The 26,403-nt window shown below is 37.6% G+C and overlaps 1 protein-coding gene across 1 annotated transcript in view; it reads left to right on the top strand.

Annotated features, from left to right (window-relative positions):
- The first annotated feature begins 233 nt into the window (after positions 1–233).
- Positions 234–26,403, top strand: part of SRGAP1 (SLIT-ROBO Rho GTPase activating protein 1) — a 256,277-nt gene continuing 230,107 nt past the window's right edge. The window contains exon 1 of the mRNA XM_045553445.1: positions 234–621. Coding sequence (XP_045409401.1) covers positions 555–621 — 67 coding nt within the window. The 5' untranslated portion in view covers positions 234–554. The remainder of the gene's footprint in view (positions 622–26,403) is intronic.

Genomic DNA, 26,403 nt, shown 5'->3' with positions numbered 1-26,403 from the left:
CCATTGAGCGCCGGAGCCGGTGGCTGGAGGCAGGAAGGGAGGGTCGTGGCGCCCGAGCTGGGCGCGTTCCCCAGCGCCTGCCCTCCTCAGCGGGCCCTGCCCCCGGCGCGGGTGCGGGTCTCTAACAATGGTGCGGAGAGCCGGCGTGAGCCCCGCGTCCGCCCAGCGGCCGTAGAGGAAGTGGCCGGCCCCCCGCGAGGTGGGCAGGGAGACGCCCCCCGCTACCCGCTCGCTGGAGTTTGCCTGCGCGCCCGGCCTCTCGGGGCCCCTACCCCCGGGCTCGCCTCTGGACCAGCGACGGCGACTCAAGCCCGAGAGTATGGTGCCAGCGCCCGGGTTAATCTAGTTCTCTGCTCGCTCCTTTTTTCCTCCTCCTCCTTGTCTTCCTCCTCCTCCTCTTTCTCCTCCTTCTCTCCCTCCTCCCTTCCCTCCGGTCGGTGCTGCCTCAGGGTTCCCGGCGTGTGGGAGTACAACTCTCTGCCTCTCCGAGGAGACCGGTTTGTGACCACTGAACAGAACTTGCCCATTGAAAGCAAACGCGGAACAGCTGAATAATGTCCACCCCGAGCAGATTCAAAAAGGACAAAGAGATCATAGCCGAGTATGAAAGTCAAGTCAAAGGTAAGGATGGGAGCGGCTGCCTGGCTCCTTTTGTGTGCCGTCTTGTCATTGTGCTCGTGGAGTTGTGTTTCTAACTTGGTGTCTGCGTTGGAGGAAGGGAGTGAGGGACAGCTCGAGCCCTGGCTGAGCTACCCGGGGCTTCTCCCAAGCCAGTCCCCAGTTCCAGTCCTGGTCCCGTCAGACCCACAGGGAGCTGGAAACCGGGTGACTTCCCCCACTGCCCGTCCACACCTCCAGTAAGGAGAGCGCTGGCTTTAACTTAACCACCTTCAGCTGGGCAGTTTACACGGGGAGGCGGGCAGCACTGGTAGATCCTGCCCAGTTAACCTCATCATCATCCTTTTTAAATGATCCTATTGTCACAACATAATTTTTTTTTTTACGAAGTCTTTTGTAAAGTCTGAACACCAAGTGGTCTAAAGCCTCATTGAGTGCAGGCTATTTCAAACATTTACACTGCTCACTATTAATTTTTTAGGGTGAGTCCTCCTTTTATAAAATAGCTCCCCAAAAGCCTGGCAGTTAAACCAACAGTGACTAGTGGAATCTGACTCCTCCCTTATAATGGGCCAGTATCCAGTGCCATCTTTCACACCCACATGGGAATATTGCTTTATCATTTGCTGGGAGCCACTTGCATGTAAAATGAAGGTTTGAATATTTGAGTAGTAGTTTCAATCCATTTACATTGTCAACTAATGAAGGAAACCTAATTAAGGTTGATTAGTCATTTTTATTTTCCGTGTCTTGTGATTTAAAAAATAATTCTTTTTCTCTAATACAAGTATTTTGTTTTGCTGCTGAAGTGTTTAATAAACATATATGTTTGTTAGGAGTTTTTTCCTCCTCTTTTGTGGTCCCTTAGGGGTAGCTTTCATGACTGAGACAATGGATGGTGTGTTGGGATATCTGCTGTTCTTTGGCATTTTCAATGCAAAGTTCACAAAGATTGTTATGTAGACACCTGTGTTTGTCTATATACAATCATATGAAAGGGCTCCTGGAAAAGGTATTACCGTAGTTGCCTTGGGCAAGGCAGGAGCAGCGTGAGTGTTCTTTTGTGTGGTCAAGTTGTGAAAATGCCTGGAGTCCTGTGAGAAGACCCTGTGCCGGAATCCTGTATCACTGTGTGCCAATCCGGACCAACTCATCATGGCCACGGACAGCAAACAATGTGCAAGCTCAGGGACTTAGTTTCCTTTAGGCTGACCATTATAATGGAGTTAAGCTAAACACTGTTCAGGAAACACAGATTTTTATCTGCCTGGAATTAAGATAATTTATACTTACAGGAACATGTTAAGTTGATGTGGAAGTTATATTAGCAGAGAAGTGATTATTTCATCAGAGCCAGGTGAACTTTCTAATGAGGGTAACCTTTCTTTTCCTAATGAGCCCAACACAGCCTAAAACCTTTCATTCTAAGGCAGTACTCTTGTTCACAATCACCATTTCTCTGTGCAGTTTTTCCACATGGCTCTTTGTGGCAGGTCTTCGAGGGGTGGCGGTCTGGTTTTTCTGCTGCCTGGAGCACTAATTGGCAAATGCATTTCCAAGTGCTGGTTTGGTTATCTCTGCTCTTCATTTGCTCATGATCAAGTCCTTATTTGAAAAATATTCTCTTGATGAATTTGTTCTAGTGTTTGAATTCTGTAGTTATGTGGTTAGTTGTATGCTTGAGTGTATAGGCTCTCTACATTGATTAAAAATCAAATGAGATGTGTTGCAATATGTCTATAAAATCCAATCCAAGTAAAAATTATGAACATAGTGAAAATGATTTTTGGAACTAATTCTGTCCCACTGGAAGTGACCTTCTCTCTATTTCCTTCAAACCCTCTTCGCTTACATACACCCAGTAGAACTTAGGCTGCTTGAGGCCTCTTCACTGTACCTGCCCTGCCCTGTGTCCAGACTTTACCTCCCCCTGCAATATTTGCACATTCAGTGTCTAACCTAGATCATTACATCTGTAAGCAAATATGGGAATAAGGCAATACAGTGACATTGGATCATGTACACATTAACTACCACAAATTCACCTGTACTTCTGGGTAAAATCAAGAAGGGAGTGGGAGAGAAATGACAGGTAAATTAGTCATTTACTGCATGAGGCCAGCTGTCCTATGCAGGGAGAGTAGGCTCCTTAGTAAGGATAGTGTGGGAGACAAGACTCTGGTTTTCTGCTTAATTCCTGAGTGCCTCTTTAAGGGTGAGCCTCTTACCCTCACTGAGTGGTAGTCCAGTATTTAAAGATATGCATTTTTGGAACAAACTATTCTTTTAATTCCAGCCAGCTACTTTATCTGATAATAAACAGAAGAAACTGGTCTGTTCTGTTGCTAAAGGAAAGCCTAGCTGTGTTGGACTCATTAAGACGTAGGTGTGTTCCCAATGAATAAAGACATGTATTGGATTCTATAAGTGACTTAAGTGTGTGGGTGATTTCAAGAGTCATTTTGATTATATGTAATTTTTTAGCCTTCCAACTTAGAACCTCATAATCTGTATTTTCCTTTCTTACTCTCTCCCATTTTCCCTGATACCAATTGCATTTACCCAAGAATTCGATCTAAAGGAAAGACTTCAGATACCGGATTTTGCCATCATGGCTACTTGCACAGGTTTTGGGAACAGACTTCATGGGGCTATTCTCAACTATGAAAAGAACCATCCCTGGTAATAATTTGTAATTGTATGTATAAGTCCATAAATGTATTTAGTTTGTTGTATCATTTTGGGCAAGTCATTTAGCTTCTCTCTGGGTTTTGGTTTTCTTAAAGAAGTTTGGATTATCTCAATTCTAAGGGTCTTTGAATTTAATAGAAGACATCAGTTTATATTAATCGCTTCATAAAATTTTCAAGCTTTTTGAATTTTCTTTTGGCTGCTCTGTTTTGGGGGAATCATCTTTGCTTTCACTTTTTTTTTCAAAATAAGTTCACAAACACTGTATCAATTGAGTTCTTGAAGAATTAAAATGTAATACAATAAAGAATACAGAAAAATAATAATCAAACCCAGGTTCAGAGAAATATAGCACAGAATTGTAAGACAGAGAGGAATTGGGAATTATGCAAGTAGTTAAAGATAGATAGGTTTAAATCAGGGATAAAAAGGAACCCCACAGAACAATTTAAAAGGGATGTATTAACTAGCAGTAGAGAGACTGAACATTTCATGCCTGTTGATCAACTTCTCAAAGACTTAGAATCAAGGGGAATCTCTTGTTTGTATGGGCCATTGAAAAGCAAGCGTGTCTGGAAAAGTATGTGAAACTCAAACCAGTGGATTGTGTTATTTGTCAGTATCTCTGGCAAAAAGTTTAGCAGTGGAAGAGATTGAACAATTGGCTAACAGAAGATTTTGAGATTATCTGTGGATTTTAGTTAGTGATCTATGTAATCTTTGTATTCTGCAGCAAAAATATTGTAGAGCTACACATATGGGAACCAAAAGACTCAAAAGACACATTTTATGAGGTGGAACTTAGAGATGAGAGGTTGTGTTTGTTTTTAATAACGTGTTGTCAGTTGCTAAGAATTGACAGCTATTATTTGCAATATTTTCTAGGGATAGCACCATACTCGTCTACATGCAATATGTACAGAAAGTGCCAAGCAAATCTGTTGTTCTTTGACCACTGTGTTGTCTGAAACACAAACAGTACATTTTGGTAGCAGATGGAACATGAAGAAATGCCAATTTAATTTGATAGGGCCCTATGTCATGCCATAGATTTTAATAGAGAACTTATAAGTGCTGCTGTCACTAATGTGGAACCTGAGTCTATATCTAATGTTCTTTCATCTAATCTGGAATAGCAAGTGACAACAATTTAAATTATGGATTAAAACTTCATAGCTGGGAGGGACTTTAAACATTTCTTGTCCAACCCACCCATTTATATGATGCAGGAAGGTTTAATGACAGAGTTGCACAATTAACTATGACATACCTTGGACTAGAACCCAGGTCATCTGCTTTTCAGTGGCAGTAATTTACTTTTAAATTCTTCTAAATAGGAGATAGAACACTTATCTATTTAGACTTTACATTCATTGAAGGAATCATAGTTGGACCTGAGAGAGAGAATAGTAAATCTAGCCTCTGAATAGGAGTTAATTAAATTGATTAACTGTAGTCAAGGTTTTTTGTTTGTTTGTTTGTTTGTTTGTTTTTTCACAAAGATCATTTCAAGGAACCACAATGCCCAGGAGGCAGTTTACGTGGTGGCCTTTAAGGTCAAGAAAAACAACATGGTGAATACGTACAAGTGTAATGTGCTTGATGTTTTGGTGAAGCTAATTGCAGCTACTGCAACAAGCCCTCTTAGGTGCTTGAAAACCTGATTAGTTTCATGAACTTCAAAATGTATTAAAGAATGGTTTTGGAGAAATTTTTGAGCAAAGCATGTCCTTCTGAAACACATGAGGGTTGGAGTATAGTACAGGGTGGTAAATCTCAGTGCTAACAATTTACATTGGTTTGTTTAGTCCTGTGTTATGTACTGTGTTTAGGAGCCAGACATCTTCAACTCTTTTCCAGGTTTTAGAGTCTACTTTGTGGATTGGCCAGACCCTTTTTAAGTTTCATTCATGCTGCCTATTTTCACTTCAGTTCAAAAAACTAAAAAATAAGGTAAAGAAAAGGGAATAAATTGTATGTCTAATTCATCCATTTATGTTTTAGTAGTTTGAAGGCAGAAGTTGGGATTAGAGACAATTATGGGAAGGTATTTTTATTTGTTGTCCAGGGTTACTTTCTAATTTACCGACAGCGTATCTATGCTCTGCTGTTGGTATCTCAAAATGGGAAGAAAGAGAACATAGTATTTAGGAGGAAGGACTTTGGTGTTAGTCATCTAGCCTTGTTACAAATTAGTTGTGTGACCTCTAAGACTCAAGTTCTTCATCTGTAAAATAGACATAATAATGGTACTTATAACCTTGTTGTCTTTGTGAGAGGGCCAGGAGGTGATTTGTGGAAAGCAATTATCATAGGCTTGGCACAAAATAAATACTCAATAAATGTTAGTCATTGTTATCTGTTTAATTTTGATTTTCTTTCTATCTCAACTCCTTTTTGTTACATTATGATTTAGGTAAGTCTTTTGACATTCAAATACATAATCACCAGTCTTGCTACCAGAATGGATTCCAAGTGGGCAAAACTTGAATTATCCTGAGAAAGTGCCATGTACTTTTACAATGGAGTGAGTTTCTTGGTGGAATTAAAAAGGGAAATATAATAGGTAAAACAGACAGATTCTCAGCTCTTTATAAGGTGGATTTTATATTGTGTCATTATTTTTTATCCAAGCACAAGTAACAAAGCCTAAAATCATATTTCCTAGCCTTAGGCTGCATGTGTTTGCTTACAACTTTTGTTTTAAATTTTCTGTACGTCTGTTCAGCGATGGTATGTGGAAAATGAAAACTATAGTCCAGTTAATGACTTTTATTTACCTGTGGATAAAAATGATTCTTATAACATCGGATAAAGTCACTGACTTAATTTCATAGTCTTAAGAAAAATATTTTCTTTTAAAATCAATGTAGAAATGAAAAACTTATAACTGCTAATTTGCTTCTGCTTCACTAGAAAGCATTTTAATATTAGAAATCATTGTCTATGTATCTCCCACGCCCTCTAGTCCAGGACTTCATTAAACATTTATTGATGAATCAAGTAATTGTTTGGAATAATAATTCCTTTATAGTGCAAATTAACATGGCGATCATTCAAAATTACCTAGGGTGTCCAATCAAGTATTACCACAAAATTAAGTTGAGCGCAAGTCATTTGTAACTTCTTTAGAAATTCACAAAGGTGGAAACAATCTAAGTGTACAACAGTGGGGAATGTTTAAATTCCACTGGTAAATTGTTAACTAAGTTGTATACATGGAATGTTTTGCGGTCATTAACAATGGTTTTTGAGGAACACCTTATGATATGGTTAATTATCTTGTAATAATTGAAAAAAGGTAGACTATAAAAAGGATGGTGAAATAATAATTAAAGATAGTCACAACCGAAGCTAACAGTTATGGAGCACTCAGTGTGCAAGTTACTGTCGGCTGCTTTGCGTGGTTATACTGAACTTTACATGTCCATAGCAAGCTATAATGCAAGGTAGGAGGAATTTCTAGTTATTTTTCCTGCTTGATATAGTTTTTACTTTGTATATCTTTGGCCCTTGGTTGGTTTTCAGGCTTAATGCAGCAATAATCTCACTTTCAACTCCATCCTCTTTGAGGATGGGAGTGGTCAAGGTAAATCTAAGCAAAGCTTAGTTTCTGGATTAAACCTCTGATGATCAGATTTGTCCAAGGGACAATTCCAAACTTCTTGTTTGCTTACAACTCGTTGATGTACTTTAGTTTTTCCTTGCTTTGAGTTCAGCTATCAGGTGTGTGTGTGTGTGTGTGTGTGTGTGTGTGTGTGTGTGTGTGTGTGTGTGTGTGCAAGCTTGCTTGCTAGCTTTCTTTCTTCGTTCCTTCCATTGCTTTCTTTTCTTTTTCTTTCCTTCTTTCTTTCTTTCTTTCTTTCTTTCTTTCTTTCTTTCTTTCTTTCTTTCTTTCTTTCTTTCCTTCCTTCGTTTCTTCCTTCCTTCCTCCTTTTGAGTACAGAAAAAGATTATTTACAATTTAAATAATAGCAAAATAAACACCTGGGTATCAGCCACCCAGGTTAAGAAATAGAACATTACTAGTGTCTTGGAAACCCATATATGCCTCTTGCCTGACAAATCTTCCTTCATCCCACTGCCACGCAACAACAATTCTGAATTTAGTATTAATCATTCCCTTGTTTTCTTTAAAGCATTACTATAGTTTTGTAGTATTCTTTATAGTTTTGATATATCATGCTTTCATATATCCAGTATACAGAGCCATTTGAACACTTGCTGGATTTTTAATAATCTTGGAATTGGTGTAAATTTAAAAAATTAGAATAGTATTTGGGCTTGTATAACAAATCTTTATTTTTTAAAGATACACACTTGAAACACTGAAGTGTTTATGGATGACATGACATCTGGGATTTTTTTCAAAATAATCTTGGGGAGGGAAGAAATAGGTAGGGATACAGATAAAATAAGATTGGCTGTGAATTGATAATCGTTGCATGCACGAGGTTCGTTATATTATTCTCTTTATTTTTGCATATGTTTGAAATTTTTCCTAATAAAAACTCATTGGTATTTTGATTGAAACTGCATGAAATTATAAGTCAATTAGGGTAGAATTGACATCTATATGATATTTATTCTTCCTACATATGAATATGAGCATTTCTCCATTTATTCAGTTGTTTTAAAATATCTTCGAGTTTCATATTTTCTGTGTTTTTGTTAGGTTTAATATCCTGATATAATTTTTGTTACTAATGTTCATGAGATCTCTTTCAAAATTGTTTTCTAGTTGTTTCTGTTAAACAGAAATGTGGTTTATTTTTGCATATTGGTCTTATATCCAGCCACTTTGCTCATCTATTATTATTTCAAATATTAATAGTTTCTTCATTTTTTTGTAAAAAAATTTTATTTACAAATAAAAATAATTTTATTTCCTCCTTCATAAACCCTATAGACTTAATTTATTTGTCTCATATTTTTGATGTAAGCAGAATTTTGAGCACAAAATTAATAAAAGTGGCATTGGCATTCTTTTCTTGTTTTCTATTTAAAAGGGAATACTTTTAAGCTCCTCCTTCCTTGAAGGATGATGACTGTTTTCAATTTATAATATATACTCTTTATCAGGTTAAATACAATCTTTTGTAATCCTTGTTTACTTGAAGATTTAGTCATTAATAGAGGGTTGAAAGTTGTCTTTTTTTCCTTTCTGCATCTATTGATATTTTATGTTTTTTTCTTCTTTAATCTGTTAATATGATGAGTGATACTTAATATTAAACCATCTTTGCATCAAATCTGTCTTCGTCATTGTATTTTGCGTGCATGGTATTTACATTTATATATAGAGTTGGATTCATTTTGCAGATATTTACTATAAAAATATTCTAAATTATTTTTTAAAACTGGCCTGTGGTTTTCCTTTCTGATAATGCCCTTGTCTGGATTCATATCTAAGTTATACTAAGCTCACAAAATAAGTTGGAAAGTATTGCTTCTCTTTCTATTTTGTAGAAGAGTTTGAAACTTAGTTTATGTGGATCTAATTATTTTATTTGCTTGAAGAATTTTTTAACTGCTAATGATCAGTTAATCATTTTCTTTTTTAGTTATAGGATTATATATAGTTTCTATTTCTTTTTTCTCTTTCATTTAAAAAAAATTTTTTTTTAAATAGAGGGTCTCACTGTGTTGCCCAGCCTGGCCTCGAACTACTGCTGAACTCAAGTGATCCTCCTGAGTAGCTGGGATTTTAGGTGCGAGCCACTGTACCCTGCTTATACTTTCTATTTCTTCTGGAGTCAGTTTTGATAAATTATATTTTTCTAGAAAGTTATCCATTTTGTATAAGTTTTTAAATATATTGATATAATATTGATGATAGTATTTCCTTATTTTAAAAATATGGGCTGATCTGTATTAAATTTAAAATATTTATTTTTGCCTTATCTCTTTTTCTTGCTGAATTTTAAAATGAGTTTGTCTATTCTTGTTAGTTTTTCTTCTCTATTTTGTTGATTTCTTTTTTTTAAGGCAAGCATGGAAATGAGGTTTATTTAGGAGAAAGATGGGATTATAGGGCAAGAGCAAGATGTAGGTTTACAGAGCTTGACACATACGCCACAGATGACAACTGGACCCACTGTCACAGCAGGAAAAGAGCTATTTTGTTAATTTCTACTCTTATCTTTACTATCATTTTTGAATTTTCTTTGAATTTATTCTATTCTTTACCTATTTTCTTAAGTTGGAAACGTAGCTCATTCATTTTTTATCCTTCTTTTCTACTTATGCGTTTAAGGCAATGGATTTATTTTCTAATATAAGTGCTATTTCTAATATAAGCATTTAGAATATAAGCATCTTTTAAAATATAACGTTTCCAACATGAGCACCTTTTCCCTTTTAACATCAACATTAGAAGCAATAACATTTCTTTTCTAACATAATCATTCTTTTTTTTTGAGACAAAGTCTCACTCTGTTGCCCCAGCTAGACCGCAGTGGTGTCATCATAGCTCACTGCAACCTCAAACACTGGGGCTCAAGCCATCCTCCTGCCTCCTGACTAATTTTTCTATTTTTTTATAGAGATACGTTTTCACTACAATCATTATTTCTGATGTATTTCTTCTAATATAAGCATTGTTCCTAACAAAGACATCTGTTCTTCTTCACAAATATTTATAATCCCCTTAAAGTACCACTTCTACATCTCACAAGTTTTGATATGTAAAGTTTATTAGAATTAAGTTCTAAACATTTTTTAATCTTCATAATGGTTTTTTCTTTGACCCATGAGGTATATAAGGGTGTGTATTTACATTTTTTAAATGTGAGATTATTTTTATTTTCCTTTTAATATAATTACATTGTGAACTGAGAGTAATAGTGTTTGAAATTAGTTGAGGATTGTTTCCTCTTTTTCTGTTCTCTGGATGAGTTCATGTAAGATTGATATGATCTGACCTTACACGTTTAGTAGAACTGATCTGTGAAATCATCTGGGTCTAGTGTTTTCATCAAGAAAAAGAAACAATCTGTCATTCTTCCAAATTTTCAAATTTCATGATTTACTGACATAAAATTGTTTATAGCATCCTCTTTTTCTTTTTTCTTTTTAATCTCTGCAGCATCTTCAGTTATGCCTCTTTTCTATTAATAACAGTTGTCTGTGTGTATCTTCTCCCTTTTTTTCTTTGACTGACTTTGTCAGAGGTATGGTTATTTTATTAGCCCTTTCAAGGTACTAGATTTTTGCTTCCTTGATTTACTGTATTGTATTTTGTTTTCTGTTTCTTTAATTTATCTTTCTATTATTCCCTTCTTTTTACTCTTTTGTTGTTGTTGTTGTTGTTGCTGTTTTTTTCTTAGAGACAGGGTCTCACTCTGTTGCCCAGGCTGGAGTACAGTGGCTATTCAAAGGAGTGATCATAGCGCTAGTGCCTCATATTCCTGGGCTCCAGTGTTCCTTTTGTCTCAGCCTCCTGATTAACTGGGACCACAGGTGCATGCCACCATGGCTCTCTTTCTTTTTTGTGAGTGTTTATTTGCTCATCCTTTTTAATTCTTATTTCTTTTCTAAGTTCTTATTTTTCTTCTTTTCTAATATAAACATGGAAGTTTATAAAATTTCCCCTAAGTATGGCTTTACCTGCATTCTATACATTTTATATGTAGTATTCTTAATCTTTTAGTTCTATGTATTTTCTAGTTTTCATCATGATTTTTTTTTACAACTCATGATCTGTTTAAAAGTATGTTTTTAAATTTCCAGATATACAGAATTATTTCAGTGACTTTTTTGTTACTCATTTCAAGCTTAATTGTATGGACATCAGAGAATATGGTTTGATTTTACTGACCTTTTGAAATTTTTTTCTTGATGAGGCCTTTCTTGACCATGCTTTAAGATTATAAACCTCAACCTCTCTGGCCCTTTCTGTCTCCCTTCCTCTGCTTTATGTCTGTCCATAGCACTTATCATTTGACCTATTTTGTACTGATTTTATCTTGCTTTTGGGCTTTTGAAGTTCCTTACTTACGTGAAAGCGTGGTGATATGGTTAAAATCATATTTTAAAAATATTTTATCTATTATTTTAACTTCAACCAGGAGGGTCATATAGTGGTATGTATCTACATTTATTATCAGAAGTAGAAGTCTAATATCCAGTGGGGTTTTTTTTTAGCCCATCAATAATTACAATTATTTTTTAATTTATCCAGTATTTATTTTAGCAAGAGAGCTCTGTAGTATGTACAGTTCAAGTTACTATAAGAAGAATAAGTCTGTGTTTTTTCCTAAAGAGAATCATGTGCCTCTGGTCCTGGCTATCCAGAATGATGTTTATAATCCAAGAGCTCTATACACTGAGAACGAGACATTATACTGGAGAGCAAATAAATGTTACCTGAACACTTTAAATTTTTCATATATAGGTTTGTGTCTGCACATGGAAAAATCCAGGATATATGGATTTTAGGAATGAAAATGTGTAGTAAGGATTAGTGAAAGGCTCTGATAGGGGCAGAACATGAAAACATCCACATTTTCCTGAACAATCTGAGATGCTGTTGGGAAAGGGCTGGGGTCTTGCTGTTGCAGTCATCCAGAGTGTGGGCTTTCATTCTTGCAGTTTGCAGAGGACTTTGCTTTCCTTGTTGAGCTGTTTCTACCAGTTTATCCCTTGTGATTTTTTTCTACTCCAAGGTTGGCTGTAGAGGCCCTATGGGGGAGGTGACACCTTCCAGGCTTCTTGGCATCACAGCAGAAGCGCAGATGTGGTGTAACCAGAATATTTACAAAGGTTCCAGTTCTTTTACTTATTTATTTATTTATTTTAATTTTTTTTTTTTTCTCCTTCTGTCTCAAGCATCAGTAATTCTTAAAGTGCTCAGTGTCCCAGTTCCTGGACTGTCATTTCTAACTCCCTTCTCTGTTGGTCTGTAAAAGACCTGTGGACTTTTGCCCTTGGCTTTTATTGTTCTGAAGGTGTGGCTTGCAAAAACAGGTCCCTTCTAGTGACCTCCAGCAATTAAGATAGAACAATAGGTGTCTGCTTATCTTAAGTCAGATGTTTTCACTTCCAAAGACATCCAAATTTTAGTCTGGCTGTGAAATTAGCATGTTTTAACATTGGAATTAAGCCTTTAAACAGCATTTACTGAGGAGAGGGAATAGGAAGAAGTCAATTTGTTTTAGGTATGTAATGGCTGTGTGCATTGCCTTTTGATGTCTCCTCATTGCAGCTCACAAAAGTTTTCTTTCGAGGATCAGTGATGGCTTTATCCTTGTGCTCATATTGATTGCCTGATGTTCAAGTACAGTTCAGTCCAATTATAATCCCCAAGCACCAGCAGAAAGTCCAGAACCTAGCGAACTAAAGGTTTAATCATTGCTGCGGTACTGAGTTCTGTCGGTACTGAGTTCTGTCTGTTCCCTGTCCTTAGAGGAAAGGTAGGTTTTTAAAAAAAAAAAAAGTAGGTAAAAAGAGCAACTTTTTAGAAGGTGCAGGTTGAGCAGCACTGTTTTGTTTGGCTGACCCCAGGGCTGTGATTGATTTGCTCTCATTTCCTTGGCTGTGGCCAATTTTTATCTTTATTTTCATCATTACAGGCAAGGGAAGCATCCTTTGCTAATAGTGCGGCAGACAAAGCTGATAGGTTTTGAAAATTTAGAAAAGAGAATTTGTTGTTTTTTGTGTCCCTTAGAAAAAAGTTTTCTGAGTACAGTATTACAAAAAAGGAAAGTAAATGAGTGCCTTTTCAAATGGTCACTTCATTTTTAACTGAACCTGTATTGCAATTCTATTGATAGTGTTTATGGAAACTCTCAAATGTGTCACCAAAAGTCTATATTTGAAAGATTTCGAAACTGTATTTTTCTAGAGTTTAAAGTTTTACTTACACACATCTATCTGTATTCTCCAAATACCTAATCTACAAATAAATAATCTTCTTTGAAGCTGGGAACTCTACTCGCCTGCAGTTAGGCTCTTTTCTGTCAGGCATCTCATTTCCTCCAGTGGTCTGGGAATCGCCTCGTGGAATAATGTGCAGAAAGTGTTGTGCACTGTGCAACACAATAAAAATTACTTTTTATTATGTTGGATGTTTCTGTTATTCTCATAATGTCATGCCCCATTTTCAAATACTATCTAGCATTTGAAATAAGCACACTTGCTTAGATTTACATATGTTTCGTGTAACATAGTAGTTTCTATTGTTACTGAAAGCTCAGCACTTGTCCACAAGGCCAAATCAGAAGCCCACTAGGACATGTGGTTTGGGGAGGAGGAAAGAGGAGTTTTATTACTTTGCCTGCCAGCAAAGGAGGAGGATGGAGACGCCTGTCTGAAATGCCGTCATCCTAATAATAAGCAGAAATGCAGAGCTTTCAAAAGATGGGTTCTCAGTTTCAGGCAATTGCTGTTCAAAGACAGTTGATAACTCCACTGAAGACAATCTCATTACCCCCACCCAGGACCTCCCTTTACCTGGTCTGGGCCCAGCCATCTCCTTCAGCACAAATAACAAAACACTTACCTTGCCCCTCCCAACCACTGGCCTGAGGCAGGGATGCAAGTTTTAGTTCTCAAAAAGGAGTGGAGAATGTTTTAAAGAGACACAAAATATTTTTGCCTTTTTTTTCCAGGCCATTCCCTCTGTTCCATATTCCTCACTCTCAATATTTCCCTTCCCTATAGCTAGGGGAGGTGGGGTGACTACTCTGTTACAATGTCATGGCCTCAGAAATCAGACTGCTGGGGTCTGAATCCTAGCTCAGCCACTTCATGGCAGTTTAACTGTGGGCAAATTACTTAATCTCGTCCTGCTTCACTTTCCTTGCCATTAAAATAGTGGTAATAATGGTACCTGCCTCAGCATTGTTGAGACAAGTAGAGTGTTGGACAAACTGTCACACAGAAGTGCTCAAAATGTGTGAGTATATTACTGCTTTTATAAACTCTGGCTCTGAAAGCAATAAAAATAAATTTTAAGTTACAAAACACATAGTAGCCAAGAGGAGCCTAAGGAAGACAGGGGGACTAAATGTAACACAGTATCCTAGATGGGATTTTGGAACAGGAAAGGACACTGAGTAAAAACTAAGAAAATTCAAATGAAGTATGGACTTTAATTTTTAAAAATTTAGTAACTAGGAAAATAAAACTTTTTCTATTTTTTAAAAATCTCACTCATATAACTTTATGGTTATAAAAAAACTTATATGGCTAAGATACAGAATTGATATGGCAGAAAATGGAAGTTCTCCCCTATCCAGAGATAACCACTCTAAATAGTTTGGAGTACATCCTTCAGTGGCATCATTTGTATTTGTATTTATCACATTTACTCTATTTATTGACTTATTGAACAAATGGGATCATTTGCAGAATAGTCAATAAAGACTTTTTGTTGTTGTTATTTTTGAGACAGAGTCTCACTCTGGCGCCCTAACTAGAGTATAGTGGGGTCATAGCTCACTGTACCCTCAAACTCCTGAGCTCCAGAGATCTTCCTGCCTCAGCCTCCCAAGTAGCTGGGACTACAGGTGTTCACCACCACGCCCAGCTAATTTTTCTATTTTTTTGTAGAGACGGGGTCTCGCTCTTGCTCAGGCTGGTTTCGAACTCCTGCTCTCAAGTGATCCTCCTGCCTTGGCTTCCCAAAATGCAAGGATTAGAGTCATGAGCCACTGGGCCCAGCCAATAAAGACTTTTGTTTTTTATTTTTTGGCTCAACAATATGTCATCTATACCAGTGCTACTTAGATGTGGTCCATAAACCAGTGCTGGTTAGCAAACTGCTCATTATCAGTCCATGAGGAGATAAGGTAAATCATGACACTGCTTCCTTATCCAGAAAATCTTGCCACAAGTCAGCAAAACTAAACAGTGCTTAGTGATGTGATGCTTTATATTCTGGCCCAAGCTCTTCATCTTATTGCAGGTCTGTAATGAACAGTTCACCAACCTTCATTTGAGTAGTACTGGTCTGCACCATTTCACATAAATATATGAAGAGCTGCCTTATCTCTTTATTGGCTATTACTATTATTTGTTTTTCTTTGTCAATTTATTAATAGAAACAAGATTGTTCTTCAAATGGAATAGTGGTAGCATTTACCAGTGGCTATATCTGTACTTTAATATTCATCAGTTTCAGTGATTGGGCTTCCTTTCAAGAGACAACATAGTATAGAGGGTTGAAATCTTGGATGAAGCCGATTCCAATTATGGCTAGTCTGGAACCTCAGTTTTTTAATCTGAAAAATGGGTATGATGATCACATCTATTTTATAAGATTGTTGTGATGATTAAATGAGATCATAACCTGCAAAGAGTTTAGCATGCTTTTGGCATGTAGTAAGGGCTCAATAACAGTGAGTTGCTATATTGTTTACTACTATCAGAAGTATGTCTTAGTTAGTGACAAATTTTTTTTCTTAAAACTTTAAAGCTCATTCATCTCCAGAGAGGTTGAAATAACTTAACAGATTTAAATCCCACAAAACAAACATGAAAAATGTGGATTTTAATGGTTCTTTAGAAAATCAGTAGGAGACATTTAGCCAATCACCAGAAGCTATACTTTGTCCAATGTTAAAAAGAATTGTGTTGGTAGGCTTCCTATGACATTTAGCTACAAAGAAATACTTTTATATAATTTCTTGTATCATCAGTGTTAGAAAACCTTGAGGGCTAATGAATTCTACTTAGTACTATTGTAATACGGGGAGAGGGAATATTGCAATAAGGAGACCACTCTGACCATAAGATCTGCAAGTGCCTCCTTAAATTTTAAGTGATGTCAGTAGTTTGAAAAAGTCGGACAACTTCATTATTCTCTTGATATTGGATGCTGACTTCTCCATTGATATAAGTAAGATGTAGTTTTAGTATAATTTTCAGAAAAGTGAATTGCTATGATTTGTTGTTGTTGTATGTTGTATGTTGTTAATATTGTAGCTATGGATGTAGATTGCTCTACCATTAACCTGTGCTAGTTGTTCATGAAGGGTTGCCAGAAATAAATCATCTACCAAACAAATGAAAAGAACCGATAGTTATTCCATCTGGCTGTCGAGGGCATAATGCTCTCATTTGCTTCGAGATAGGATATATACATATGGTATCTTCGTCTGTTTTGTGCTGCTATAACAGAATACCACAGATTGGGTAATGTATAAAGAACAGAAATTTATTGGCTCACAGTTCTCAATGCTGAGAAGTCCAAGCTGGAGGGGCCGGCATTTGACAAGGGCCTTCTCGCTGCTTTCATTCCATGGCAGGAGGTCAAAGAGAGGACGAGAAAGAGGGTAAGAGGGGGTCAAGCCCATCCTTTTATAAAGAACCCACTCCCACGAAAATGGCATTAATCCATTCATGAAGGTGAAGCCTTCATGGCCCAATCGCTTCTTAAAGGTCCCACCTCCTAACACTGTTGCTTTGGGGATTAAGTTTATAATACATGCTTTTTAGGGGACACATTCAGACTATAACACATGGTTGTGTGAGAGTGTGTGCATGTGTATGTTTCTTTCCTTCCTTTGAGCAGCACGGCACTCTTCCTAAGGAACAACCAAGATAGATATTCATTGAAGCCTTGGTCATCAGCTTACTCCCGAAAGTCTTCCATAATTTATCTCTGATTTTTCCTCTGTATTAACCATACTCGCGATGCCATTAAAGTCTTTATAAATTTGGTTGTCTCTTTAATAATGAATTAGAAGAAAGCGTGGGTCTAGACTCTTACTGTTGATCTGTTGCAAAATGCCTGGTGTCCTGTATAAATGTTTACCAGTTATACTATAAATGTTGCCAGGGGTTCTTAATATTACTGTCTACAGTGCCAGCAGCCAATATTTACAGTGTATTCTTTTTAAGGGAGGTCGAATTGGTGTCACATTACAGCTGGGGAAAATGAAACTCAAAACTTAAAAACTTGAAGTATTTTCCCCAAGATCAATCACATAGCTATGAAAGGATGGAGCAACCAGGGTTCAAATCTATGCTCTAGCCGTCCTGCAGAAGTACATAAGGACGCCACCTTAAAAAGGTGAAATGCTTACATTGCATGTCATTCACTTTGTTTAAATTTCCAAAAAAATAGAAAGAATGATTGCCATTTTTGTCTTAATAAACAGGGTTTGTGTCAGTTCAGATATTAAATAAAAGTATGTATTTTTTGTTGTTCAACGATTATGTGCTAACATTAAACTGTTGCTTTATTTTTCCCTCAATGGATTACTAAGATGAGGAAGCTCATGGTGGAGCTGCCTCTTTGTGTGCATTAGAAAAGGCAGTTAGGGGAGAAATATTTTAAAAATCCTCAACTGGAATGAATACTCTTGCTAAATGTAGTGCTCTCTTACTGGGCATAAGAGTCCCTGCCGCAGCTCCTTTGTCCCTCCCTCCAATGGCTTTGCCAGTTTCCAAGTGAAGAGGCCCCTCCCTATCTTGATTTTCTTGGGAAAGAAGTTGTATCTCTTTGGCTTGTTCGGTTGATTTTATTTAAGGCCTCACTTTTTGTTGTTCTTCCTCTTTGAATGGTGCTAGGGCTTCAGGAGGAACCACTTAGCACTGGTCAGAATCACCTGGAAGGCTTGTTTAAGCAGTTTGCTGTGCCCCACCCTAAGCCCCCCAATTTGCATTTCTAACAAGTTTCCTGGAGATGTTGATATGGTGTGTCAGGAACCACACTTTGGGAACTGAACCATTGCTGTAAAATCAAAGCAATTTTGTAACTTCCTTAAATTAGCCAATTTAGATGCTAATTTTCCTCCCAATTTCCCTAAGATCTTACCTTTCTTACAATTGCTCTCAATTCCTGTAAATGGACATCAAATTGTGGCACTTTAAACTAAGACTGTAGAAAGTGCATGCAGCCCCCTGCTTTTTTGCTTTTGCCTTTTTTCCTTCATTTTCATATTTTGTTACTTTCTCAAATTATAAAGAGCCTTTTCACATCACACCTGGGTAAATTGAAAACTAAAGTGGGAGCATGGTGAACTTTTGAGGAATAAAGCTTCAATTTCTCTGCAAATCTGCATGTGCTTTCAAACTAAGGAAGAACACAGGGCAGTGTACCCTGCATAGGGCCTCCACTGCCAAACTTCAGTTTCCTAGTCACTGCCAACTCCAAGGACAGTCATTAAGCTTAGCTCCTGATGCTGGAACAACTGAAGTGCAAGTTTCTTGTGGGTTATGGCTCATGCAAATTAGTGTAAGGATGGGAGTTTTTCTCTAAATAGGACATCTTATGTTTCATGAGACCGTTCATTTGATTTGTTTGTTTGTACTCTTGGTCTACTGGCAATTCATGAAATTGCTTTTGCAGTAGTTACATGGGAACTACACCTTATGTGAGGGTTAGGATCTCAAATCAGACAATAGGGAGAAAGATTTTTTTTAATTACCCTTGAAAATCCCCAAGTCACCAAGAAGTGCATCTGTTAGGTAGACAGTAAGGGATTCTGGGTCTCCTAGGGACGAAAGTGGGTGCTGTTGTCCCCATCTTCATCCTGCCCAACCCTAATTCTCCATGCCTGGGCAAGGAGGGAATACCCTATGAATCGGCCAATCAGAACTTGGCACGCCAGCTGCAAAAGAATGCAGACGACTCTCTAGCCCACGGGCCAAGCAGCATGGGTACCATGGAGTCCAGAAAGTGACCTAAAACCCACATGCGTAATTAAGGCTCAGGTCATGTGACTCCCAACTGCCCAATCAAAGTGGTACCATGGTGACCTCTGAACTATGAGGGAGGTCCCTATCCAGGCACTGTAAAATAAGACACAGACCGGAACCAACCTCTCTCTTTGCCGTTCCTTTGGCTCTCCCTTTGCTGCGACAGTGGGTCCAGTCATCATCTGTGGCATGTACCATGCTCTGTAAACCTATATTTTGCTCCCTAATAATCCTATCTTTCTCTCCTCAATAAACCTCATTTTTGTGCTTGCTTAATCTTGGCATTTGTGGTCATTCTTCGGCCATGAGCATGCCAAGAACTGACATTTCAGACTGAAACCTGACACATCCATAAAGCTTAGAAGCCAGAAATTTACTTAAGGTCCTCTTTGCTTATAGGCTATGGCCTCACACTCCCATGTGGCCACGGTCCAGTTGAAAGAGGGGAAGGATGTTGGGGAAAATAGGATTTTGTTCTCCCCTCCCCATCCCTTCCAAGTAAACATAGACAAGTAGCTAAACTCAAATTAAATGTGTTTGTACTGTGACTCTGTTACATTGTTAAGATCGTGGAAACATTTGATAATGGGTCACTGGTTTAATTTTTTGTTTTTGGTTAAGGGATAGGGTCTCCACTGTGTTGCCAAGGTGCAATCGTAGCTCACTGCAGACTCAAACTCCTGGGCTCAAGTAATCTACCTGCTTCAGCCTCCCGAATAGCTGAGACTACAGGCATGCAGCACTGTACCCTGCTAATTTTTTTCTTATTTTTTTTTTAAAGACAGGGTCTCGCTGTGTTTCCCAAGGCTGGTCTTCAACTCCTGGCCTCAGGTGATCCTCCTGCCTTAGCCTCCAGAGTCTCCTAACTGGGATTCAGATGTGAGCCACCTCGCAAGCTTGGTTTAAATTTTTTTACAGTCGTGCTGGAATTAAATATCATGTTCATCCATTTATTCAGCAAACAGCTATTGAATACTTTTGTATACTTCCCAAGAGCAAGGATTTTTTTTTTTTTTATCACGGTGCTTGATTTGTCTTAACACTAATTGCTGAGGCCGAGTTTGTTGAATGAATAATTAGTGAAACACAGTCTATCCCTTTTTTGCAGTTCGTGTCCTAGTTTTAGAGATGGAGCAGTAAACAAAGATTTGCTATATAGTGTGGTAGAAGTGTCTAGAACTTATGGGAACATTGTGGAGGAAGACATTAGTTCTGCCTGGAGGAGTACGATAGACCATGGGAGAGACATTTGAGCTAGGCTTTGATGGATGAGTAGGAGTTTCCCAGGAAAGAAAGGGTATTCCAGGTGGAGGAAAGACTCCTCAAGTGATTTCTGATGTGTTTCCTTTTTAGGAATCATTAGCATAGTGTTTTAAGTGCTTTGAGCAGAGTAATAAGAGATAAGAATAGAGGTAATGCTAATAAAAGCTAATAGCTATAGGGCATATATTATGTGCCTGGCAATATAAGTGAACTTGACACACATGATTATATTTAAATCTCTTAAAAAACACAGGAAGTAGACACTGCTGATCCCATGTTCCAGATTAGAAAACTGAGGAAAATTTATATTGCCAAAGATGATATAGCTAGTGAGATGACAACCATTATGTTATATATAACTTGCTTGAATGCCATGTAGGCAGTTAGACTTTGTCTGTGGACAGTAGAGAGCCACTGAAGGTGATATAGTTACCTGCAAGTATGTAGGATAGATTTAAAAACCCTAAGTGGAGGGAGGCCAGTTTAAAAGTCTTCTTGTACTCTTCAGTAGCATGTTGAGGGTCTCAGTTCTGTCCTTGAGCTTGAGCAGAATGAAGGAGATATAAGAGGTGTAATCAAGAAGATTTGATCAGGTGGGTGTGGTGGTTCATGCCTATAATCTCGACCATTCGGGAGGCTGAGTCAGGAGAATCGCTTGAAGCCAGGAGTTCGAGGCAGCTATGAGCTATGAGTGGGCCACCATACTCCAGCCTCGTGGAGATTATGGACACACAATGATGTGCTGGAAGAAAATATCATTTATTTTTTATGGTCTCCTTTTAAACCTTTTATGTGTATAATATGTAAAATATATTAGAATAGGACATGTACATAATTTATACATATAGAAATAGACACATTGAGTTTATGCTCATTTTTTCTATATTGGGGTCTGCCATCATAAAAGTTTAGAGACTATTAATACATATCCAAGAGAAGTACCACCATCTGGAGGTAAGTAAGCCCCTGGGGCAAGAAACATTGAAGAGATGAGGTGAGGAAGATGACCACCTGCACTTTTACTTCTTCAGGTGATCGTTTTAAGTTCTTTCTCTTTTGAACCATGTATTTTTTTTCCATTTCTGAATAACCCAGAACATTTTTAAAAGTCAGGATAAAGGTACTAAAGGGAAAAAGGTATTCCTTTCCTGTGAGAAGATTCTGCTCTAATCTGTCCTTGGCATTGGAAAATGTTAGAAGTGAAATGAATAGATAATAAGATCATCTAATCCAACTTCTTCCCACCCATCTGGAATTTCAGATGAGTAGTCATTGGGCTTTCACTTGAATCCTCTGAGAAGTAGGCAGCCTTGTCCTTCACAAGGAAGTCTGGAAAGATGAAGTGGTACAGTTCTTCCTTTACAAGGCACAGTCTGCTTCCATATATGCAACTTTTATACACTTCCTCCCTTTTAAACAGTTACAGAACCAGTAACCCTGTAAGTGGTGCTTTGCAGTTTTCCAAGATACAGGTAGAGCCACAGTTGTTGCTCACAACTCTTATGGAGTGTGCAGACATATGTTTGTTCTGATTAAATAAGTGAGGCAGTTGAGACTGTAGTCCAATGGAAGAGCATCCTAGCTATTTTCCCCATAAACATTGTCACGCCTGATTTGCACATTCTGTATAGAAGGCATTGTAGTAACAGGGGTCAGCTGACCTGAGTTTCAGTTCTGGTTCTGCCACTTTCTAGTAACAAGACTGTGGGCAAGTTATGTTGCTTCTCTGAGCTTATTCTCCAGCTCATCTATAAAGTAGGAATAACGCTGTCCACCTCAGAGTGGAAGACTAAATAAGATAACTTTTGTAAAGTTGTTGTGGAAGCTTGGCTTAGAGCTAGGTATGCAACAAATATAAATTTCTTGCTTTTCTTATCTTGGTTTTTAAGTTTTAAAAATCCTTATACAGCATGATGTTTATCTTCGTTTTTTGTTTTGTTTTTGTTCTTGAGACAGTCTCATACCATTGCCCTGAGTAGAGTGCGGTGGTGTCAGCCTAGCTCACAGCAGCCTCAAATCATGGGCTCAGGCGATCCTTCTGCCTCAGCCTTCCGAGTAGCAGAGACTACATAGGCATGCGCCACCATGCCCGGCTAATTTTTCTATATATATATTTTTAGCTGTCCATATAATTTCTTTCTATTTTTAGTAGAGACGGGGTCTCACTCTTGCTCAGGCTGGTCTTGAACTCCTGCCTCAAGCGATCCTCCCGCCTCGGCCTCCCAGAGTGCTAGGATTCCAGGCGTGAGCCACTGCGCCTGGCCTAATTTTTTCTATTTTTAGTAAAGATGGGGTCTCGCTTGTATTTTTAGTAGAGACAAGGTCTCACTCTTGCTCAGGCTGGTCTCGAACTCCTGAGCTCAAGCAATCCTCCCTCCTCGGCTTTCCAGAGTACTAGGATTACAGGTGTGAGCCACTGTGCCTGGGTTATCTTTGTTAAGTTGTTAAATTTTCTTTCTTTTTTTCTTTTCCTTTTCTTTTTTTGTAGAAACAGGATCTTGCTGTGTCACCCAGGCAGGATTACAGTGGCTTAATGTTAGCTCACTGCAGCCTCAAACTCTTGGGCTCAAGTGATCCTCCTGGCCCAGCCTCCTGAGTAGCTGGGACTATAGGCACATGCCCCCATGCCCAGCTAATTATTTTTTGTAGAGACAAGGTCTCACTGCATTGCCCAGGCTGTTCTCAAACTCCTGGGCTCAAGCAATCCTCCTGCCTCCCCACCTGCCAAAGTGCTGGGATTACAAGCATGAGCCACCACTCCTGGCCTTTGTTAAAGTTTCTGTTGGAGGTTCAGTTCCATTATATCAGTCAATGGAGGTTACTTTAAGGCTTAATTCTGTCATTTGTCTTTTTAGTTATAATAATTATTAGTGTTATCTTGATTGTGGGAAGGCAAGAAATTTATTTGATTATTTCGAAAGTCATGAAAAGATGCATTACAGAAAGAAACTTTTAATCTGTTTCCATTTTGATGAAATTGACTCTTGTATAAACATTGCATTTTATGTGACATGAATTGGGTTTCCTTGCTGCATTGCAGCCATATTGGTACTGAATGGGAAGGAATGAGAGTAGGTTTTCTTTTTCATTTGGAATTTTTCCTTCATGGAGTCATGTGATAAATGCATATATATGTCTTTGGAATTAAGTATTTGAAGAGGAAGGATCGGTTCCATTGGAATCTCTTTTATCTTTTTGTTCTTCTTATAGTCTGTCTGGAGGGAAAAAAATATTTTATTTTTATCCTGAGAAATCTGCCACTTTCAGGGCTTTTAAATCTTGATAGACGTAAAAGCTCTTTGACAACTGCTAGCTAATGATTAAGTGTATATTTAGTCTGCCAAACTGTGAGCCGAGAACTGGGATCCAGTCAGAATTTCTTTCTGTGCTACTGGCACATGGCACAGTGCTTGGCACTTAGAGTAAAATAATAGCTCTCTGTTGACGGAAGGAAATGTTACTTACTGCTGTATCTGTGGAAATTTAGTGAATGCAGATTGATTAATACATCTTCGGAGTTTACTGCTGTAGCTTTAGTTAGAAAAATATACCTCAAATGGAACATATAAATTCAGGAAAAAATGCTTTTTTCACAGATACACAGAATTACATTGAGTGGCTTTCTCTTTGCAAAGACAGTGAAAATGTGGGAAATCTTGTTATCAACAGTAATTGTTCTTCAAACTTCCCTAGAATTTTTCCTCTGAAGAATGCATATTTTCATTTGTCCCCTAACACTTTGGGGGGATGGGTTGGTGCCAGGGCCCTGAGTGAACTTAGACCCTAAGACATGTGGGATGTCAGTGTTCAGATTTCTAATCCTGCAGAGACTACTTACAGCCAACAGTGAAGAGTCGTGCGTGCGTGTGTATGTGTGTGTTAAGCTCTTTTCATATCTCCTCTTCAAATTTAGTCCAATATCCTATTTCTCCAGAGATGAAATCTTTTCTCATTTCTTGTTTTAAATTTGTTCCCCCCAGTAACTTAAGCTGTGCAGGGAGTCTGTTATCTGTTGTATCCATTTTTTAACAACTTCCTGGGCTCTTGAGGGACATTAAGCTGGGAAGAATTCAAGGCCAGACACAGTGTGGGTGAGGGTATCTCTGGTTATGACTCTGACATTTTTCCAAAAGTAGTAATGAGTCATTTGGGAATGATGGATTATGCATTCTGTGCCTTTCTTCTCTCCATGGTGGAGTTGTTTGTATATAAAATTTCTGTTATGAACAGTTCTTCTCCGGTAAAATGGTCTATTCATTTAATTTCATTTCAGTTATTATTTCTAAATCAGTATGTTCTGTATGTTGAATCACAAGTTTTTCTATTTTCTTCCACCATTTTAGAGGCATTTAGAGTCTTAAACATGAATTTAATCTGAGAAAAAAAAAATCCTAACTTTCTGACTTCTTGCAGGAAGTATTTGCATTAGGGAACTTAAGTTTTATTGTCTTTTTCTTAAATTCTAGAAACATATATGTCTGATATTAGCCACCTGAGGTTCTCTAAATATAAATCCTATGTGATTTAAACTAACTTCTTTTAAAAAATATGTTACATGCCACCATAGTTGAGGAATGTTTGCTGCACGCAGGTTAACCACATACAATGACATGTGAGTTTACTTTCCAGTTGGAATTTTTTTCCTAAGGATAATATTTGATGCAGTTAAGGGTGTGGTATTATAAACATAATTTCTCACTAGGAGTGGGAGTGTAAATTGATACCGTCTTTCTGGAGTGTAATTTGGCCCTGTAATCTCATTTTTAGAAGTCTATCCAAAGGAAATGATCAGAGATGAGGATGAATATTATCAAATAAATTATGGTATGTAAAAGTGTTAAAATATTATGGAACCATTAAACATTGTGACTTTGAAGAGAATTTAAGGACAAGGACAGCTGGGCACAGGGGCTCACACCTGTAATTCCACCTGCTTGGGATTCTGAGGTGAGAAGATCACTTGGGGCCAGGGGATTGAGGCCAGCCTGGGCAACACAGGGAGACCCTGTCTCTAAAAAGAAGAAAATAAGTCAGGATGCTGAGGCAAGAGAATCACTTGAGCCTAAAAGTTTGAGGCTGCACTGTACTCCATCCTGGGAGTCTCTTGAAACAAACAAACAAACAACAACAATGACAACAAAAAAAAGACAACAAAACTAAAATGATATTAATTGGGAAAATATATGGTGAATAAAGTATGATATACATCAGGATATTAAAATTGTTATTTCTGAGTATATGGAATAGACAAGCTTTTAAAAACTTTCTTTGTGTGTTTTTGTATTTTCCAAATGTCCTTTAACAAGCACATATTACATTGATGATTAAATGAATGAGTACATAGAAAGCACTGTAATGGTGTTTGGCCTCATAGTGAACTCTCAAGTCTGAGCTCTTACTGTTGTTGTGGTATTATTACTTCTATAATAAAGAAAATATTTTTAAAACTCACTCTGATTATAATTAATTATTTGTGTAACCAGTTAAATGTCTGTCCTCCATAGACTGAGGTCCTTAAAGACCACATCTGTCAAATACATGCCGGCTCTAGTACCTAGAATGGTACGTGGCATATAGTAAGTGCTCAGTCAATATTTAGACCCTCAAGGATCAGATTTCTAATATTTTCTCTTATTTCAGTTTCCTAGCAGGAAGGTCACCAATCCTCCTAATTGAGAATTTTTGTGTTTTTATGAATGTTGAAATGTACATAAATGAAGAAATTGCAGGGTGTTAAGGTATGTTGTTGAAGTAGAAATATGTTTATTGGCATATTTTATGTACAAAATGGCACCGTGTTTTCTTTAAAATTTTTTCAAAAGTTATAGTTTTCAAAATTTAGAACATGAAGAACTCGATAATTAAGATTATGATAAAGCTTCCTTAAGCATCCTTTTTGACTGGTCCTCAGGTTACAACTTTAAGCAAGAATATGCACATTTTTAACAGCCTGGAAGGTATTTGGATGGGACAATAGGAGTGTCTTTGGTTATATAAAGATCCATAATTCTATTAAAGGACATAATTTGAATCTGTAGTTGATTACAGGTTTAAAGATCTGTGCAATATACAAAGTTTCTTAACTGTAAATAGTCACTTCCCAAGTCTTGCTGATCACTATGAGGAAGTAATGAAACTCAGCAAGAATTTCCAGCTGCTGTTTGTAAAACCAAATGATAAAAT

The sequence above is a fragment of the Lemur catta genome, chromosome 6, assembly GCF_020740605.2.
Source record: "Lemur catta isolate mLemCat1 chromosome 6, mLemCat1.pri, whole genome shotgun sequence".
NCBI lineage: Eukaryota > Metazoa > Chordata > Mammalia > Primates > Lemuridae > Lemur > Lemur catta.
This window is presented reverse-complemented; position numbering and strand designations above follow the sequence as displayed.